Consider the following 20664-nt stretch of genomic DNA (forward strand, 5'->3'; position numbering starts at 1 on the left):
TCTCTTTGTCTCTGAGGTGTTAACGAGAGTCTAGGGGAGAGAATTTTGGGGCTGAATGAGGGTCCAGGGCCCGGGACGATCGTCAGTCGTTGTTTATCAGCAGAATCCGGGGAAAAGGGGACAGTGAGGGTAGATGAGGTGGAGGTCAACGGGGGCCGTCCTCGCAGGCTGTGGGATACGTGGGGTACGGCCCCAGAGCTGACCACCGGATTGTTACCAGGGGATCCCGGATACCTGTGGTGTTGTTCTGTTAACTGGATATTTCTACAAAAATGCTGTACATTTTTCATGTTGATACTGGTGCTACCCTCACTTTCGACATCAAGCTCGCTCTGCAGAGGTAATTATACAGGGAATTATCCTGGGGATGACAGACGGTTCTGGAAGCCCTTAATGACTCATTGGAATTCTTTTTGTTTTCTTGTGGAAAGATAAAACACTCTCGCGAGTTGTGGAGTCAGATGAGTTGGGGTTTATTGGTTTATCGATCGATCTCTGAGACTATTGAGTTCACGCGAAAATGTTAACAGATATTTTTTGGAGAAAATTTCATCAGCTGTAAAAAAGCCTTTTGATGTTTTTATCTTGAGGTGATAGGTTTAGAGATAAATTGGTAATCAATGGAAATTGCTAATTTGAATTATCGAGTGGGGTATGAGTAAAAAGATTTGGAATTCAATTATTTATTGGAGGCAATGAGATGAAACAGTATAAATAGTTTGAAATTTATTAGGTAGTTTGTGGAATTCGGGATTCACATTAGATATCATTATTGCGTTCTTTGATTTTGTTTTTTGGTGAAATCATCTTTTAAGTTTGGACTTGAGTTGAAGGTTATTATTTCAACGTCGAGAGAGGTACACATTCGGCTGTTTATTTTGAAACGTTAGAGAATTTCGTGAAGATACGAGAATAAATTAGAAAGCCTGAATTCAGAGATTTATGTAATAATCGAAAAACTGCAATTTTCGGTCATTATGAATTTTTTTTTTCGTGATTTACGAGGGCTCGGACCAATTATGTATAACCAGGCGGAGTTTTTAGATAACAAAATTGACAAGCGGAGACCGGAGAGGCAGTAAAAATTGTTCGGATATTCACGTGTTTTAAAGACACTCGTAAAAGAGAAAGAATCCGAAACCTTTCCTTCTTCACAATTCTGAGCTCGAGATTTTAATGCAGAAGAAAGTAAAGATGTATAAAACCCTCTCGTTATTCTTAAATAAAAACTAACTCGTTCGCTCGATTTTTTTATTTTTGAAACACCTGTCTGAAATCTTTTGTTCTGTATGTCGTTGACACGCTTTGGCCTGAAATAAATCGAATCGAATAATTATAAAACAAATGTGGGGATCAATGTCTATCGATATGTAATTACGCCACAATTTTTCCGGTAAAATCGACACTAGCACATACATCTGATGAAATATTCAAGGCTGCTTACGTATCATCAAGAACTTGGCGACAGTTTACAACGGCGATGTGTCCGACGGTTGATGCAATAGACCAACAATTGCACTCGTATTAGTGCAATTTTTATTTGCAAGACAGAAGTCGATGATGCGTTATCTGCTGAATTTGCATGTTCTCCGACTATCACGATAATTGGACTTGTTGCATGAAATCGGCTAAAAGAATAATTCTTAATGATGAAACATCGCTGGTCAATGACTCATACGTTCTCTTCATCGAAAATAAAAATTTTAATCCATCAACTCCAACTCCCGAGTAACTCATTTAATATGTCTAATTTGCACTTGTATTTGTGGACTAATAGAGCAATTAATTCTTTCTACGAAAAATATAAATCAATTGTCAAATGTCAGCTCTAGATAATAAATGATTTTACATTACCCAATACATCGAGAAATATCTGAATTCATTTGATTCAACTCATGGGGAACTCCTATTTCTTGTTTCACATTTTCTTGAAAAATATCTAGTTAATCTAAAAAACCATTGATTTTACCAGCAAGTGTCAAACATAATTTCATAATTTAATATTAATGACATCAGTGTTTTACAATGGAGAGAAATAATTACCTCCCCGAGCTATCGAAGTTGAAATCATCAGAAATAGGAAAGTAGATTTAACGACGGAGGTCTAGTAGTGCGTGACCCCATTCCCACTGGAATATGTTTCCTCGACGAGTTTGAATGAATTTTCCCAACTGCAGGGTAAATAGACCGCAGAGGTGAAGAAAATGAACTGTAATTTTCAGTGTTGCGGAGTTGAAGGAGGCTATTGAACGAGAATGCGGAGTACTAGCTGTCCACCAAGTGCTCTTGATGAGCGGTGGGGAAAGTTTGGAGCCTAATGCACGTGTCTGTTCGTATTCAGCAGGTACCGATACCAATCCCATCTATCTCTTCAGCAAAGCTGCCATCGAGAGCCAAGTGCCACCTGTACCGCATACTGATTATAGCACCGGTGAGTTTCCATATTCAATGGTTATTGTAATGCTCAAGTTTTATCTCCCAGCGAGGTACCAGCATTTTTTTTTGTGGTTGAGAGAAAAATTCACCGCGAGATAAGGAGAATTGATCTTTTGTTCGAATTCAATCCGAGATGTAAGAAGCCAAAGTTTTATTAAAACTTTTTCCGCAATTTAATTCAAATGTGCCACTCGGGAATTGTATTTGGATGACTCATTAATCCATTCAAACGGTTTATTTTTTTCAAGTCCGAACGTGACGAAAATGTAAAGGAAAGGGTAATAAAAATATCGTAAAATGTGGCACGTATGGCGCCGTGCTCATTATTTAAAAACATGTTTGGGAAAGGCGATAGGCAAAATTTTCAACAAAAACTTGCACTTTAGATTTGGCGTTAAAAATGTTTTCTGGCATTACAGCAACCGAGTAAAAGGGTATTTTAAAGACTGGTATAAATATTTCTAACGATAAGTCATTTTTGTGTCAACAAACGTGACGAATAAAATGAAGTACCTGACATCGTCATTGAATTAATGAGATAGGAAAAAATCTAAAAAACACCTGCAGAAAAACAACAAATATTTACGACTATTTGTTGTTTTCGAGTTATCAAACGTAAAACGGAGTATTTGAAGATTTGAATTTAGTACCGAAGTGAGATAAGCCGAGTTTAAAATTATGAAATACGCAAGGGGGAAGAATCAGGGGACTTTTATTTTATCTGATTAGGAATTAAAATCGAGGGTTCCTCATAAACTCAACGGTTCAACATCAAAATCGAGTTATCCATTACTTCTTAATTCCAATTCCAATATAATCATTCCCCTACAAAATATTTCTTCAAACCAATCGATCTCTTGAATAACGAAAAATATCGATCAAGTCTGTCCCAAATACTGTCCATGGATGTCTATCTACCGATCGATTATCTGCTGATTATACAATAATTATGAGATCCAGCAGATAAATTCACGAACAATTTACGGATTTGAAGGCACTGAGGATAGAATTATCATTTTCCCGGGATTCATCTGAGACTCGCATAAAACCAAAATGATGCAGCGGTTTATCCCCAGCTTGATTTTCATTCTAAATCGCGAATTTACGTCAGCCTGGCATTGCAGCTCAGAATGACAGCGTTTAGCTCGCCATAGCAGACTGTTGGACGCCAAACTAGCGACAATCTTTTCTCACACATCGATATTTAATCGCAAACACAAGTAACACAGATATGACACGAGGTCTGAGTAAATGAGCACTGCGTAATCGAATAGCGCGCGTGTGCTGCGATCGCGGATCGAGGACACGACCACTCATTGCGTAACTTTCGTGGTGATACAGTGGATCGCGACTAGTGGAAAATTCTATGAATGGCCTATCGAGATTGTCTCATCCCGATCGATCTTTCTGGGGCAATTTTTACAGGAAATCTTGAGGGAAAAAAATGTATGGGATAATTTGTTTCGGGAGGTTGTACCTAGCATTCGTAAACAGACTTTCCCCACCATGGATTACTGTATTTTTCCTCTCATTTAGAGGCGGTGAAAGGCTCGAAGGATTGATCAAATGGTGCGATAAAGAAGACTCATGTTTAAATCTCTTGTAATCGAGTGCGTTTCAATTTTCTTTTCCCGAGTTTCTGCGGCTCGAGTCGCTCCATTCACCTAGCGAAATTGCTCGTTTGTTTATTTGAATTAAATGAAGAGAGAAAATTGACGTTTTGATGTGCCGATATCGGTGTTAAGTACTTTTATGATGGATGTAATGAACATCAATCACTTGGTGGTGGAGGATTTAATATTTTTATTATTAGCGATTTATAGTGAAAACTTTCGATTCAGGATACAAATGTTAGGGAACTTTTTTGTAGGTGATTAAATTTTCCAGAGAACGTGTATCTTGATTAATTGAGATTTAATGAAAACTGTAAGTGTAATACTCGAATTATCTCCGTTTACCACTTGGGTAGTGAAGTAATGAGGTTCAGAGTGTATCGATCACAATTTGTGCCGATTCAGCTGAGCCCATTATATATTTAAATAAATACGACAATTAACCCCGCGCTCCTTGTAAATTCGGTCAACTGATAATTCAGCGATCAGGCGAGGGTCATTGTGCTATCAATCACTGGACGAATTGCGAGCTCTGTAATTACTTAATTTGTGTAATAATGGAGTTCTGGTGATTTTCACACTTTTGTGGGGTAACGATCGACGATAAACCTGGATAATTTTTTTCGTCATTTTTTCGTAGATAAATGGGCGAAACGAAACGATGTCTGCGACATTTTTATGATTTTTCGTTCGTTTAAATAATTTTCCAAATGATTATTTTACCAGATGTTGACCTGGTGGAGCAGATCACAGGTTCCCTGTCGATGCCAGCGACATACAGCACTCTGGTATCGAGGGCGCAGTTGGCTCAACAGTGCTGTGCCATTGCCCGAGACCAGACAAGAACCTGTGAACGTCTGGTGCACGATCAGCATCTTCAGCAGCAGGGATGGGCAGCAGTAGTTGCGAATCTGGAGGACATCACCCAGATGTTCCAGTCGAAGGCAGATCTTCTTCAGCAGAGTTTCACGCAATATTTGACAGAGCGAGAGCAGCACATGCAGCTGTTGAACAATTTCAATGCAGATCTGGGTACCCTCTCGAAAATTCCAATTCTCCCAGCACTTCGCGCCCAAGCGGAGGGTCTCCTGAGTCCCGATGAGCAGCCCTCAGAGCCTGGTGACCAGCCAGACGAGGTGCTGAGTCTTCTGCGTTGGATATCAGCGAAGGACAATCAGAGCAGTCTTGAGCAGGTGGCAGAGCAGTGCTCCAGGGGTCTCGAGCAGTTTGACGAGCGAATGATGGAGGCCCTGAAGAATGAGACTGATGCTGCAATCGTGGGATCCAATCGACCTGAGATGAAGGAGATCAAGGGCCTGGGAGAGAGGCTCTTTGCCCTCGAGCAATTGCTCTCCCAAGCGAGAAGACTTCTTCAGGAACAGGGAGAACTTGCCCAGGGTTTCCTGCAGAATCAGACACGCGCGAATAATCTCGGTGATCCCAGTGTTCTCCCTGATTTGTGCGCCTCCCACAGGCGACAACTCATGGTCATGATGGAAAATCACTCGCAGCTCAGGGATATCAGGCGACGATGCACTCGAGCTAAAGAGGAATTGTCTGTTAATATCTATCACAGGCTCAAGTGGATCACCTATGTTGAGAACAAGATGATGGAGGTTGATGGTAAACTCGTTATGTACCATGAGAATCTCAAACGTCTCAGGCGTCATCTTGAGGTACTCCAGCAGATCCATATGGCACCGAATATGTATGTCACTGCTGTTGCCGAAGTTGTCAGGAGGCGAACGTTCTCTCAGGCTTTTCTCATCTGGGCCAGCAATTTGGCTTGTCAGTTACTCACTATTCACAGTGAGGAGATAACCAGGCGGAGGGAGTTTCAGAATAAATTCGAGGGACATTTCCTGAATACTCTGTTCCCTGGCCTCGAGGACACACCTCCACCATTCGCTACTCAGGCTCCTACTGTTTTTGATAGTGAACTTCCTAAAGTAATTTTTATTTTTTACAGGAATTATAATTATTTCTAATCATTTTGTTGGATAATTTATTCAATTTGGCGATGATTTATAGCTGACTGCTGAAGATATGAACTCTCTCAAGATCCAGCTACCTGATCTCACTGACTCGGTGTCCACACCTGACCTTAATAGTATTACTCAGTTCTTCCTGTCGAAGAGCTTCAGCGAGGGCAGTGGAGAGGGTAGCAAGGACAAGGGGCACAGCACATCGATGCCCATGGACATGGCCACGAAGGATCAGGGCGAGAGGCCAATGACCACTGACAGGTAATTTTGACGTTCTCCATTTTATCCCAGATTCTTCTGTAAAGTTAACGATTGAAGTGAAAATAATGATGACCAATTGGGCATCCACAGAGTGGGTTTCGAGTCGGAGACAGACACTGAGGAGTTCGAGAAAATAGTCCGGGGTAATGACGGCAAGACCACCTGCTACGAGACCGAGGAAAAACAGATGAAACAATTGGAGGTTGGTGGCTCGAGGAGCGTGTCCCCCACATCCTCAATATCCACTAACATGTCATCCTTAAATTCGCGCGTTGATTTAAATCGTTCAACTGCACTGTGTCCGTTAGTCGAGTGCATTGAAAATAATGAACCGAGTACCTTCCCAATAAATCCCATGACAAATGTGAAGTGCGACGGCCAGCTACAGCAGCAAAATCCACACCTGGAGAGTGGCGATAGCAGTCCTTACGGGGAGACAGCCAATTGTGATTTTTTGGGTACTGAATTTTACATGGATGAGTCGCTGCCAAGCAGCCTCAGCGAGCACCACACCGACGGCCAGCATCAGGCCATTGTTAATCTCCTTCAGGTACTGGATCGACATTTTCCAGATAAAAAAAAAATGACCTCAATCGAGAAATCAGCCATTGATAATTTTGTGTTTTATTTCGAATTTATTTCTCTGTTGCTTTTCGTCTTCCTCTTGCATCACATCTACAAAATCATTAGACAATTCCAGAGCTGGGTAAAACGCTATTTTAATCTCTACTCTTCATCTCAACGACAGCCAATGTGAAAAATTAAATAATAAATACCATTTTGTTACTAATTATGAATTTTTGGAACGAGTGCACTAAGGGGATAATTCACATATATCGAATTTCAATTTTTCTCAAGTATTATTAATTTATTTCGAATTTCGTCAAAGCCGTCCAGCTCTGGAAATTCCACCTGTTGATCGATCCTCGTGTCGATGTCCTGCAAATATTCTTCTACCTTTCAGCATGGCCACGCGCTTTCCTCCAGAACGAGAAAGAAACTGCCCGTTAATTTCTCGTTACCCTCAGTAGTCGAACCATTTTCGTTGTTTTGTTTTCAGGGCGTAGCTGATGCCGTCGCACACACATACACCTACACTTAGCCCCAATCCCTGACACCATTTGTTACTAATAAATGAATAACGTGAGAAATCACAGGGTGCTCGGTTCTACACTAGCTTATATTCCATTAAAATTAACACTGAGACCATCAAGAAAGTCCAAACCCATGAAATTGTTTCATTTCGATGAAATACATTTTTTTTCCATTCAAAGGAACAATTCAGTAACAGTTCGATAACAAAAAAGGTAAAAAAAAAATCACAATCTCTCCCAGATTCGAAGATATTTCTCTTCGCTACTGAATTTTTCTGACTGCACCAGCCAATCTCGAGCACGTAAAGATCGAAAGATTAATCGAATTTTCTTTTTTTGTTTCTCCAACAATTGTTGTTGTATAATTTCAGGAGAACCTGGGGAACACTCGAGCTGAGGTGGAGCGGCTGCGAACGATTCTGCGAACAGTGAAGACAGCGATGGGCGAGGCAATGATAGCCTTTCGGGACGAGTTGACAGTTCTTCGGGAGAAGGTGAACGATGACAAGTGCGGGATTCATGAGGTGACCGAACGTATTGGTCAGGCACTGACAGTTCACTCCCAGGAGTGTGAGAGAGCATTACGAGAACGAGAACAAGAATTAACCGTTGACCACGAGCTGGAGCTGACGGATGCCAAGAAACTGCTAGAAACACGAGACGAGGAGATTATGAACCTGAAACGTTCCATAATGGATAAAGAAACTGAGTTGGTTGAGCACGAACGTTTGATCGCCACCATGAGACAGAAGCTGGAGGCTGAACAAGAGGAAATGAGAGATATCCAGTTGAGGTTCCAGGAACAGCTCGAGGAGGCACTCGAGCAGGCGAGGATCGATAAGAATTCGATCGAGCAGAGTAATGAGGCACGTCTCGTGGAAATTTCATCACTGACAAATGCTCTGGAGCAGTGCAGACAGAATGTCAAAGAACTAGAGGAGAATTTGGCAACGGCCAGATCTGATCAGCAGAAAATTGTCAAGGAGACCACCGATAAGCTCCTGCTCGAGTACAAAACTGAGCTCGAGACCATCAGGAGTCGATTCAAACTCATGGCTGCATCGAGTGTGATGGAGAGGAGCCCCAGTGACTCTAGCCTCGAAAAGATTGAGAGACCTGATGTCATCGAGATTGTCAATCACGAGGCAATTCTTGCACAGACGAAGGAGGATCTCAAGGCTGAGAAGGCTGATGCTGTCAGGAAGGCCATTGAGAAGGAGTCGGCGGACTTCGAGGCGAAACTGCAATTTGGTCTCAGGATGGTTGAGAAACAGCTCGAGGAAGAGGCTGAGGCTCACAGGCTTAGGGAGACTGCACTCGTCGATGAGTGCCAGAAGTACCAGGAGATCATCAGAAGACTTACTGAGGATGACTGCAGAGTCAGGCAGAGTCTCACTGAGAAGCTGGAAAAGTTGGAGGAGGAAAAGCGTCGTCTGGAGAAGAAAATGGTGACGGAGAGGAAGATAATGAAGCACCGCGAGTCTCAGGTGCAGGAGCTGCAGGCGGAGAGGAACGAGCTTCGCCACGAGTTGGCGGAGGAACGTTTGAAAATATCGCAGAGTGCTTCAGGGATGGTGAACGATGCGTTTAAAGAGCTCATGTCAACCAGCAAAGACGATATCGAAGTTTCGGAGTCGAAGAAAGTACGACTCGAGGCAAACACTGCCGAGTGTCTCAAAAGACGTCTGGAGTGTCTCGAGATCGACAACAAAAGATTAGCTGCTGCTCTGCAGGCCATTCAGGAGTCGAAGGAGTTGCTGGAGGCCAAGGTAGAGGTTCTTGAGGTCGATAAGATGCGACTGGAGGTTGAACTCGTGAAGGAGAGGTCTACGAGGGACTTTGGAGGTGAAATATCTACGTCCATGGACGCACGTGACAAAGAGATGAACGCATCAGTTGCTGTTGTCTCTGAGGCTGGGAGTGGTGAGACTGGATCATCTGAAAACAAACCTGATGCTACCTTTAGATATAGAAAGAAGCTCATCAAAAGTACCACCAACCTGTTTCAACAGTCCTGCATCAGTCTCAATCGTTGCAACCCTGGGGACTCGGTTATTGTACTGTGGGACACTGCACACAGTAATTATATTATTCTGCAGGAGTCTAGAACCATGTATTTCCTCCATTCGGAGTGCATTGACACTTTGAAATTGAGAAGACAGTCTGATGGACTGCCTAAGCAGATTTATGTGCTTGGAGAGGTCATTGATAAACAGTATTGCCACGCCAAAAAGGTAATTATTTGGTATTTTGATAAAAAAAAATTAATAGACCATTTGAGAAGCTTTACAAATTGAAATGAATTTTAATTTCAGTCCGAAAATCGTTACCACGTTCCCCAAGGCACCAAATTCTACCGAGTGCGTGTGATGCCAGCCCAGAGGGAATTGGACCTGACGACCTCATCCTCAGATTAGACCCAGGAGTGAGTTAAACCATTCAAGTCAACAAAAAATCCCTACTCCATATTTGAAATCGTTCTCCAAAATCACAATAACGAGAAAAATGATAAAACGAGATAAAAACGAAAACGTTGTGATTGGGAGCTCGTGTCGTGTAGTCCTCAAAAAGTCCTCATTGTAGTTATAAAAGTCTACACGATTCATCCGTGAATGAATTCTGGAAGAATTCCAGAAAAAGTCACGAAATCCCTCGTGGAAATTATCACCTGGAGGTACGAGTCTCCGATTTCATTGAATGAGCAGAGGGATGTGGTGGTGTTTTATTGTGATATAGTTGGCGTGTTGGATAGTTAAAAACTGCATGATTAATTTTTAATTGAAAAACAAAATTGAGTACTTGAATTTTCGTTGGCAGTATGAATTTCAACACAAAAATGTGAAATTTAGCTTTAAGTTTTACAAGCAATTGATGATTAAGAATTTTGATGAGAGGAAAAAAAAACGAAGAGAAGAAAAATAATGATTTCATACGTGAGTTGAACTAGATATATTACTATGGCATACATAATACACGTATATTATCCTACGGTTGTATAATATCCAAGTATGAACACTTAGCGTAGATCTCACTGGTAAAATGGAAAAATTTTTAAAAAAAGTAATCAACACCAACGTTTTTGAGACATGGAATCATGCATCACCTCTAATAGTTGTAAAAGAATATACAGAAACAATCATATAAATCGTTCTAAGGACCATTTGAATATAGTAACACAGATAGAGTTTTTTTCGTGGAAAAACAAATCGTAATGAAATAGCTGTGATCGTTAGACCTTTAACAACCTTTTTCACCCTTCTATCGTAGTTTTTAAATTTGAAAAGTGGGGATGAGGGTGACACCCAGAAAAATTATTTACTCTATTATTTGTTCGAGTAAATCATACCTTCACAGGAAATACACGATAAAGTGATAAAATGTTAATAAATGACGAAAGATTAATAGGATAATATTCTTCACCAAGAAATCGTATTTGGGATGAAAAAAAAGGAAATCACTGGGATATCGTTTGAGAGAAATGAAAACTCTCAGCGAAATCCTCCGATTTAATGAGTAAATAATTATTCTGGGCGCACTGTGAGAGTTTTTACGTTAGAAGTACCGAATATGGGGAAGGAGATGCTTTTCAGGGGTCTCTAGCTTCTCGTAACCTCTGACAAGGACTACGAAACGTTTTAATCAGTCGAGGCGAGTGATAACTAGCACCTGGCACGTAATATCCTCTCGCACTCAGTAAAAATATCCTCATTTGTCTTGCAGCAGATTAGTCAGTTCCCATTGTCCTTGGATATTAGATTATTGTTTTTCTAGAATTAGAACGACGAGAAAAAGGGAAAAAAAGTCGAGAGAATGAGAGTCACAAATTAAAATCCTCAGTGCTTAGCAGTTTCAGTTTTCTTATTAGTTTTTTTGTTTTAATGGATCGACATGATGAGGGAATTCTTCCGCGCATAATTAATCAAAGTTTATAAATTTTTTATACAAAATCATGGGGATGAAGTTCCCGAAGTCATTCGGTGCATTAAAGGGCGCCTCTCGGGATGACCTGATGTGTGATACAGGGAATTCCTGGTGGGAGCTGTTCACTTTTGGTACCTGATGTTAATTACGTTACCCATCGAAAATTCAATGATTGGGAATTTTTCTTTCTTTTTTTTTTTGGTTCGTTCGCTATTTATTTTATTTTCTGTCCACCCAAGTGTGAGGGCTTTCGCATTCGGAATATCAAACAAAACGTGCCTCAAGAGTGTTTATTATAACCGTGATATCACAAAGTAGATGAAAATATTGAAAGTCTCGCATAGAGTTATTCCTCCGATAGATTAATTTAATACTTTCCGAATATCTCACGCTTTCAGTAGTAACACGTGGGTGACATTGCTTCATCATTATATACTTCTCATTTCTCAGCCAAAAACAAAATAATAAGAGTGTAACGAAAAAATGATCTTAAATTATAGGTAGAATTATTTTTTTTAGATTAGAGTATCGAACTTAATCGGGGCCTGCGCCCTGAAGAACGAATTATTTGAATAAAATCGATGATTTAAGTTGAAATTTTTGCAATAGCAGTGATTTTTAGTTAATGATTATTATTTTTTTCACTCGGAGAATTGAAGGAGATTTTTTAATTCGAATGATGGCTATCGCGTTTTCTTTTCATTGTTTTGGTTTAGTTGATTGATTTTTATTGAATGGAATATTTGATTCGGATGAATCATTTCTCTGGCGGTATTTGCGTTATTTTTCATCTAGAGAGTAGATTTAGTCTCATTATATTTTCCCATGCTGATAATTTTTGTATCATACGCAATTCTCATTTTCGACGTTAAGAATATGATTATTGAAGTGTATTTAATATTGAATTGAGCGATTGAATTTACGTTTAAATCGAATAATCAGCGGTGGAATAGTCCTCGCACGAGAGCTTAGTGATTTGTCATCTGGAAACATAACGAACGTAAGAGTGATTGAGAGCTGTGGTTAATTATATTAAGGAACGCTATCGAAATAAAATTTGATATTTGTATGGAAAGACGATTTGTACGTGTCGATTTAATTCTTCCAAATTTTACGAGACGATCCATCCACGATTCGTCTCGTTTCTTCAACTGGAGACTCGGAGAAAAAGCTACATTTCAGACAATTTACTTGATCAAAGAAAGAAAAGGACAATTTTCAGTGAAGAATCAATCAACAATTCATTTTTCTATCAATTCAATTATCTATTATTGTGCACAAAAAACTTTTAATGTGAGAAATCAGAGGACTTGAATAATTGGCAGAAGAATATTCGTTTGTATCAAGTGAATTTTCTCAGTAAAGAGTAATTTTTTCTCTCAGTACAGTGTGTGGATATTTCTGGGTTAAGTATCAATGGGGAAATCGTAATTTTATGTACGTACATGCAGACTCCCCAGTGCACGTTCGTACGTACTGTTGCGAGGAATTATTGTAATGGAAATGAGAAAAAGAGAACAATGTCAACGTGATAGTATCTGTTACGCAATAAACGAACGAAATAATCGTCGATATGAATAAAAGCCATTTGACTTTTTAACCGATATTTGCAGCTACGTTATTTATCTGTCCTGTCCATTGGGATTAATGGGGGGATGAATAATTGCACAGCAGGGAGCCAATTACACGGACGACGGAGGAATAATGAGGATTAATGCAGAGGTTCATTGTGGGCAAATAATATTTTCGGTTATCGAGGGATTACGGCGTCAATGAAATTAATTGAGTGGAATCGATGAATTGTTCACTTCAAAGTTGTGAAAACTGCTGAGTGTTAATTAAATACCACTGATTATCCCTTTCTTTCTTCTGAAATATTTGCAGGTCATTTTGTTAATAAATTTGATTATTAAAACCTCTCCATTCTAATCCTCATTCCACTTACAATTAATTACAATTTCAATATTTAAAAAACCAAAAGTGGAACAATAGAAACAGGTAATAAAATCAGAAAAAAGAGCTCTCAATTATTTGCAACTAATTAGTATATTTATTTTATAATACAAATACAATTCCAACTGACAAACAAATCCCAAACCCCTAATGATTTTGCACATACGCTTGCTGGGGGGACTGCTGACACCCCCCCAGGAGTCCACTGCCCCCCAAATTGTCCTCCCCAGAATTGCACAGCATCCCCACGAGAGTGTAATCGACAAACTGTGGAATTTCTATATCAGATACGTCATAGTTTCCTGAATTGGTAGGCAGTTGTATTTGGGGCATTCTGGAGTCCACGTCGCAGGTGTAATGACACCGATCATTACTGGGATAAAAATATGGTTCCGGGCTGGAATGTTGCTGGATGGTGGATTCAGCGGTCTCTGGGAAGAGCCTATCCCCGAGGGTGGGACTCTTGGTGACATTCGACTCGATGATCTGATGATAATCATCGAAATTGGTAAAAGTGGAGGTATTCTGAGTATTTGGGCTTTGACTAGGGTGCATGGCAGTCTCAACGTCCTTCTGGTATTCCAGAGAGGTTTTCATCCCACAGGGATTGAATTTATCCTCGTAATGAAAGTCCGAGCGATTGTCCAGCCAGAATGATTCGTAATGTTTTTTCGATTCATTGGTAATCTCTCTCGATTTATCGTAGCTATAGGCAAGAGGATCAGTGGAGGATGTTTTGGTGCCCTCGAAGCCCTGGAATTGCAGCCTCTCGTCGTGATTATTACCTTGGGTGAGGCTCAAGTGACTGCTGCTCGAGTCGTCACTCAGCAGCTGATGCCAATACGTCTCCTGTGGCTGTTTTGCCACTTCGTATTTTATTATTCCACTCCCCAGGTCCAGGAGCGTTGGTGGGGATCTAGCTGCCTCCTGTGAACTCTGGAAGTCGGGCCTCAGGGGCTGGTCCAGCTGGAATATCTCCTCTGGTTGGAAGAGATCACCCTGGAATACGGGGAAGTCTGGGTAGGATGGCTCCTGGGGCACTTGACTTGGCAGGCAGTAACCCAGGGTTGTTTCGTGGTGGTTCTGCTGTGGTTCCTGTAACCAGAACCCCGTCTCCGGGGGCAATGTTTGCTGGGGGTAGAAGTTTGTTTGAGGCTGCGGTGGGTTGTAGGCGTGCAGAGGACTCTGCACACCACAAACGCATTCAAACGGTGGACACGAACACGAATATCCTGGAAAAAAAATTTTTTTTTCAATTGACCGGATGTTTTTTGAAAATCAACTTCCATGAGAGAAAATTAACAGATTTCGTAACTAACTAAACAATAATCACAATAATTTAATAACTATTAAATAACTCATTAATAATTGATCATTTATTCATTTTTCATTTTTTAATTTTATTCAACTAGTTATTTTTTATTTATTTAATACTTATATTAATTGGATGGGATTATTAATCATCATTAATATTGGTGATATTCTTATCATTATTGTAATTGAAAAATTGTTAATTAATTTAATTTAATTTATGATTTAATATGGGGCGTGGGAGTGTGGGGTGGAGGCGTTGTTGGTTATTAATTATGATTTTGACTTCCTATTCACCGGTGTGAGGCGCATTTTCTTAATAGCGACTTCACGGATTTAAATAAATAAATTTGAGGAGTAAATAAATAAATATTGGTGGGTATTGAGTACAATTTTGCGTTGTGTTGGATAAATTTAGTTGCGAATTTGATTAGCAATTCACCTTTGTCTGAGATGAGAGGCGGGGGCTGCGTAGTTCTTGGCGGGATCTCGAGTGGATCAGTATTCGGTCTTTTAGTGCCGCGAAGAGACATTAACTGTAACAAAATTAGTGAATAACAATTAACAATTAGTGGCAGTGTTGTGTGTGAGTGAGTGTGTGAGACATTTGAGTGAATAGTGAGGAACATCGAGGACATCACAGGAGAAATTGTCGACAACGTTAAACGCCCGGTAAGTTCTGATACTTTGTTTACTCTCTTTGTTCCCGTGCGGTGTCCACAACAAAAACATCTCCCATTTTCCCTCACCCATATTCTTTGAAATATTATTCCTCAACACTCGAGTGAATAGTTGATACACTCTTCGTTTTAGGATTCCACAATATTTTTCTAGTGATTTTTACTATTTTTTCGTGAAGACTCTTGACTGGAATTTGTCCGCCATTTTATTGAGGTTTCGTGAGGTTTCCGTGTGAGGTATTCTGATGGCCCATAACGTAATACAAAAATCACACGGAGAAAAAAAATTTCTTTCACCAAATATATTTGTTTGGGGTAGAGAAGATTTTTTTTCTCAGTGATGTTCTCGTTTAATAAAAAAAATCGCTGGTCTGTACCTTTGAGCCAAGAGCTGCATCGCGGGCGAGGAGAGCCACAAGTCCTCTCGCTCTTCGTACAGCACCTGCACTTCTTCTTGCCTCCGATGTTGATTTGGCCTCTGGCCTTGGATGATCATGTTGTCCCTTGGCTTGAAAAAATATGGCGTGTTCGGTGTGTCGCCAAAAATGAGTGACTGGATATCCACAATGGCCCCGACAAGACAGCACCTCGAGTTTTCCAGTGCACTGTCTATTGGGACAGGGTTTTCCCTGTTGCTTCTTCCTCGCTTTATCGCAAATCGCCGGTCTCAGGTGGACTCTGCCTCCACCAGGTAAAACACAAGCCTGAGAGCACACCAGGACCCCCAGACATGATTTCTTTAAAATACTAACGTTGTGATTATTGGTATTGCGCATTGCCCATCCGGATGCATGTCTTCGCGCTTCCTCGCAGTCCGGGGCGTAAACTTTTCGCACGTGTCCGTCGGCCCATTCCGACCAGGTGTCATATTCCGCTACCTATCGAGAAAAATCATACAGTTAATTAAATTCCCTCGACATACCCCCAGAAAACGTAAATGAAATTGAAAAAATCGTACACTCAAAAAAAATCTATCCCGACATTTTTTTTCGAAGGCAATTTTTGAAAATATCTCGGAACTGAAGGAAAATGAGATAATTTTCGTAAAGATCTTTTTTTGAGATCTCGTGTTTCTCTACGATAAATGTCTGTACGAAATTTTCATTATGTGAGTTCAATCCCGAGATATCAGCTAACAACTGGTCTTGGTAAAAATCCACTTGTATTCACGGAGAGAATTTTCGGTACATGATGTTGATAATTACCCTGGGCACATTGGAATCATTGATATCCCACTCTTGATGAGGATGCTGCTGCTGTTGAGTGCCGGCAACAGTCGCTGACATTGTCGGCGATCCCACACGACTCCTGGAAAAACAAGCAAAATCTCACCACGTGTACCAATTATCCGGTTGAAGTATTCCCCCGATGAAAAATTGAACCTATTATCGAATATGCAAATGTGGGCATGCATCATCGAGCTGGAGTAATTTCGCTAGGTGCCCTGGACAACCAATGAAAAATTCCTCCTATCGTTTTTCTCGTTTCATTGGATTTTTTAAAAATCGTAATTTAGCATTGCGCAATTGCAGCCCAGCAAAGGTGACTGAACAGAGGTGGTAGGTGAGATAAAATCCCGATTTATGGTTTACGCACCGACGACACCGTACACAAGCCCATGCACATACACTATTGTATTATACTTATGGGTGTACGTGGGTGGGCTGACAAGCTTGTTCACATGCGTTTCCTTTCCGGATTTTATCCCAATTTTTCTAGGGGTGAAACCAAGTGATTTCAATCTTTCATTATTCGAAATTGTTCGAATGAAATTCAACATTTTTTTTCCTATCAAAAAATGTTCTACCTGAGTTCAGATTTCTTCAGAAGATAATTAAAATTGAGTACAGACTCATCAACTCATAAAGTACAAATGATTGATCAGTGAAAATGATCGAATTCTCTCCCCAAATAAAAAACAAGCAGTACAAATTCTCCGCTAGATTAAAATTTGCCATTATTTCTGGAAAGATCGTTCAAATGTGTAAATCACGAGTAGGTGTTCCCCATAGCCGTCTAAATTTAAGAGTCATTCAATAAAGCGGCATGAATTTTCCTCAATGGCTCGTAGATAAATCTGAAATAACGTTGACAACCCGGAAGAGGAGGCTATTGGCAAATATCAATCGATTTGTCGAACGGAAGTGAATATTCCCAGAGAGAAAAAAAAAACGAAACGCCTTCATTCATTTATCCGATTTGTTAGATTTTTTTTGTCGGCTCCTCCTCGAGGAAGAGCAATGAATTCACGGGCGTAAAGGGTTATATACATTCAGACATGTACATAGAGAGTGAATGATTGCCCGGATCGGTGATAAAGTCATCGCCTTTAGCACCGGCGTAAGATGATACATCGGTCAGTGATCACGAAGCCAAGATTATGTTTGCAGTGTGTGGTAAAAGACATATGTGGTACACACTTGGCACGCACCGTACACATATCCCCCTCTTCCACCTCCTTGATCAACCGTACATACTTATTTACTTCTTCGCTGGATTATTTTCTATGTCAACAACGTACATAAAATTGCTCCGGCGGTGGATATATTCGAGGGGAACTTTTGTACAGATATTAAACGCGATATCAAGCCTCACTAAATATCTTCAGTAAGGAAACACCTAAAATTTCAGATTTTTCGTCGTTTCACGGGTTTTAAGAATGCACCCAAAATCCCCGAGGATTTAAATTAATTCTTTTTTAACTGCCCGGGGGAAAGAAATTTATCACGTTGTGGTACAGTCACACGGGTTTAGTAAAATATTACAATTTTTGGGGGGAATTTTTAATCAAAGATTACATGTTTTTTTAGCTAGATGGAGGTTGAGATATTTCAAGGGAATTGTTGCACTCATTTTGAAGTTAAGGTCAAGAATTTTTTAATATATTTAGGCGATTTTTTGAGCAGGTAAATAGAGTGAAATAATTCTATTCATTTTGTCGCGGATGTATTTCACCGTTCAGATGATTATAAGTAGATGAATTTTTTCGTTGAGACACGCGAATAACAAATTATAAAAACAGAAATCTGGGCATTGATAATTTCTCCATTGATTTCATATTCAGTGGTAAAAGTTTCAGGAGAAATCAGGAGAATTTTTTCTACAGAATTCCATCCTTTCTAAATTTCCGAAAAATTAAATTCAATACTTTCCGTCAAATGACAAAATGTTGTCAAAAATTATTATGTCGAAATTAATAATTCACTACTCATGAAACTACATTTTGTCGGTAAATCCCCATCCCCAGGCAATTTCTGCACTGAGAACCGGAGGGAATCCTAGGCTAACCTAGCAACCAATAAGAAACCCCGTGATAACGCCCACACACCAATCAGTGAACGAGTAGAACGCCCACTGATTAGAAATCTAGCCAAGTAATTTTCACGATGGGCTATCCAAATTTTACCTCCATGAATGGAATTTCTGATATACGACGGCTTCATGAAATCGACTCCATTCCTGTGTCACTTCCCTTGAAATATCTCGAGATATCTCGAAAGCTGCAGGATTTAAGGAGAAAGCCCTTAGAACCTTTTTTAAAGCTTTCCCTTTTTTTCACAGAAAAGTCTAATAAAAAATTTTGCTAGGTCCCACAAGTTTCGAGATATACTGTGAGATGGAACTAGTTGTATCGAGGGAGATTTGTTTAATGCAAGACAATATCTCTTGTTAATTTCTAGAATAGTGAAATGTAGTAATGAAAGTGAATTTTTCATTGCCGATTTTCTAGTCCTTGAAATTTCCTTGAATAACATAAAATAATTCCTAATTCTCCACGCAATATTTTCAAAAACCTTCAGACCAGGTCATTCTGACATTTTTATTACTAATTCCTAAATAATTCCTTCCATTTTGTTTTCATCGATACCTATAAAATTTAAAAGTACTTACAGTACAACCATCGTTGCTTTCCGTCGATAATTTTCCAATTTCACAAAAAAATCGATCACTTATCACCACCTCTCGATCGGTGTCAATATTTCACTTGATTATCAGGAAAAAACAAAGTCCTCAATTGATTTCACTGAGTCAATTTTATCAAAGCACTTAAACGAGATTCATCTCATTCTACAATTGTTTGCGGATTGAGTTGGATATGATTATTAAAAATCCAGGGAATTATTAATCCGAGACATGAGAGATCGCGCGTGCGTGCGTTCTCGTGTCTCGATGAGAACTGAAATGACGTGTGACTGGAACTGTTGCCTTGTACCCAAGTCCGGGACTTCCCTAGTCCATTCTCAGGTACCGCCTCCTGGTGTGGCCTACCACCAGCCAATCCTATGGCAGCAGCTCCACCCTTTTTCGTTATTCATCCCCCGATCAACCCCCGCTACCCAGGCACCCCCGCAGATCAATCCGGTTGGGGAAGGGCTGAGGTCAACTCATCGGTCAATTGTTGGATTAAAAATTTTACACTGGAATTTTATTGTCATTTTATTCAGGGGTTGCTTGGGGGAAAGGGAATTTGTGGTAGCCGTTTTCGGGGTGGGAGTGGATCTGGGGGGAAATACATTCCCCTTCCCATTTCTTCATCCCCCTTCCCATGTCTTCGTCCCCCTTCCCATGTCTTCATCCCCCTTCCCATGTCTTCACCCCCCTCGACAGGTACCCGCATCCGAAGACAAAACGCCTCAATCGAGTGTGGAACCCACGACGCAAACACATTCAACATTGTGCACGCCACCAAACTTTTCCCTCGTTTATATCGGGTTCACGGGGATTTCGGGTCGTCCAGGAGTCGGGGTATTTATCAAGACACTCGCACCAGGAATCAATGGGAGAATCTCCGGGAATTTGATTTTTATTCGGGGAATTGTGGAAAAAATATGGGGTGATTATCGGATTTTCGCCATTTTCAGACTTGGATCAATCGAGATGCAATAAATAAAATTGAATCAAGTCAAGTCCGAGTCAAACTCAATTCAGACAACTTTTTTCCTTGATTGAGCCCTATCTTTTGTCGAGTCATCAATTCAGCTGAATTATAATAAATGAATTTCCCTCCTGTGAAGTAAAAAATATTTGATTCAATCGAGACTTTATGACAACCTAAAATTATTTTTTAATTGTGATGAATGATGCTCCTCCTATCGTCTCGAAATAAATTACTCTAATGAATCAATAACTAAATAATTCCAAACAACTGAAACAATTGGAATTAATCGAATCACTTATTTATTTTAATCCAATTATTCACATCAATACCTTCTTTTCTCTCGTTGCAACTCCTTCGATCTCCATTCGACCAATGCAATTATCTCCATAATTGTTTGGTAGCGAGTGCCTAGAACAAAAACTAGTGTTCGCCTTCATGCATGTGCGATTTGACACCGGCATACTACGCATTATGTCGTTTCACTTGATAATACCATCGTCACTTCCTACCACGTGGTGCAGGTGTCCTCAT

The 20664-nt window shown here is 40.1% G+C and overlaps 2 protein-coding genes and 1 long non-coding RNA gene across 3 annotated transcripts; 1 reads left to right on the forward strand and 2 right to left on the reverse strand.

Moving 5' to 3' along the window:
• The first annotated feature begins 255 nt into the window (after positions 1-255).
• On the forward strand, positions 256-12914 carry Atg17 (autophagy-related 17). Its single transcript, XM_011302717.1, has 7 exons — positions 256-340; positions 2223-2431; positions 4776-5998; positions 6081-6295; positions 6386-6497; positions 7761-9623; positions 9705-12914. The coding sequence occupies exons 1-7, from the start codon at positions 273-275 to the stop codon at positions 9804-9806; spliced, it is 3792 nt and encodes a 1263-aa protein (XP_011301019.1). The 5' UTR covers positions 256-272; the 3' UTR covers positions 9807-12914.
• On the reverse strand, positions 356-2215 carry LOC105265299 (uncharacterized). The gene is made up of 4 exons (XR_892062.1): positions 2044-2215; positions 1855-1948; positions 1445-1628; positions 356-1310 (listed from the first exon to the last, which is right to left on the reverse strand). It is a non-coding gene; the product is annotated as an uncharacterized lncRNA (long non-coding RNA).
• A 496-nt stretch (positions 12915-13410) lies between the features above and the next one.
• LOC105265430 (uncharacterized) lies at positions 13411-19156 on the reverse strand. Its single transcript, XM_011302903.1, has 5 exons — positions 19146-19156; positions 16460-16562; positions 15632-16132; positions 15017-15110; positions 13411-14495 (listed from the first exon to the last, which is right to left on the reverse strand). Exons 1-5 carry the CDS (start codon positions 19154-19156, stop codon positions 13411-13413), a joined length of 1794 nt encoding a protein of 597 aa, XP_011301205.1.
• Positions 19157-20664: the final 1508 nt, after the last annotated feature.

Source organism: Fopius arisanus, unplaced genomic scaffold (genome assembly GCF_000806365.1).
Source record: "Fopius arisanus strain USDA-PBARC FA_bdor unplaced genomic scaffold, ASM80636v1 scaffold00029, whole genome shotgun sequence".
Classification (NCBI taxonomy): Eukaryota; Metazoa; Arthropoda; class Insecta; order Hymenoptera; family Braconidae; genus Fopius; species Fopius arisanus.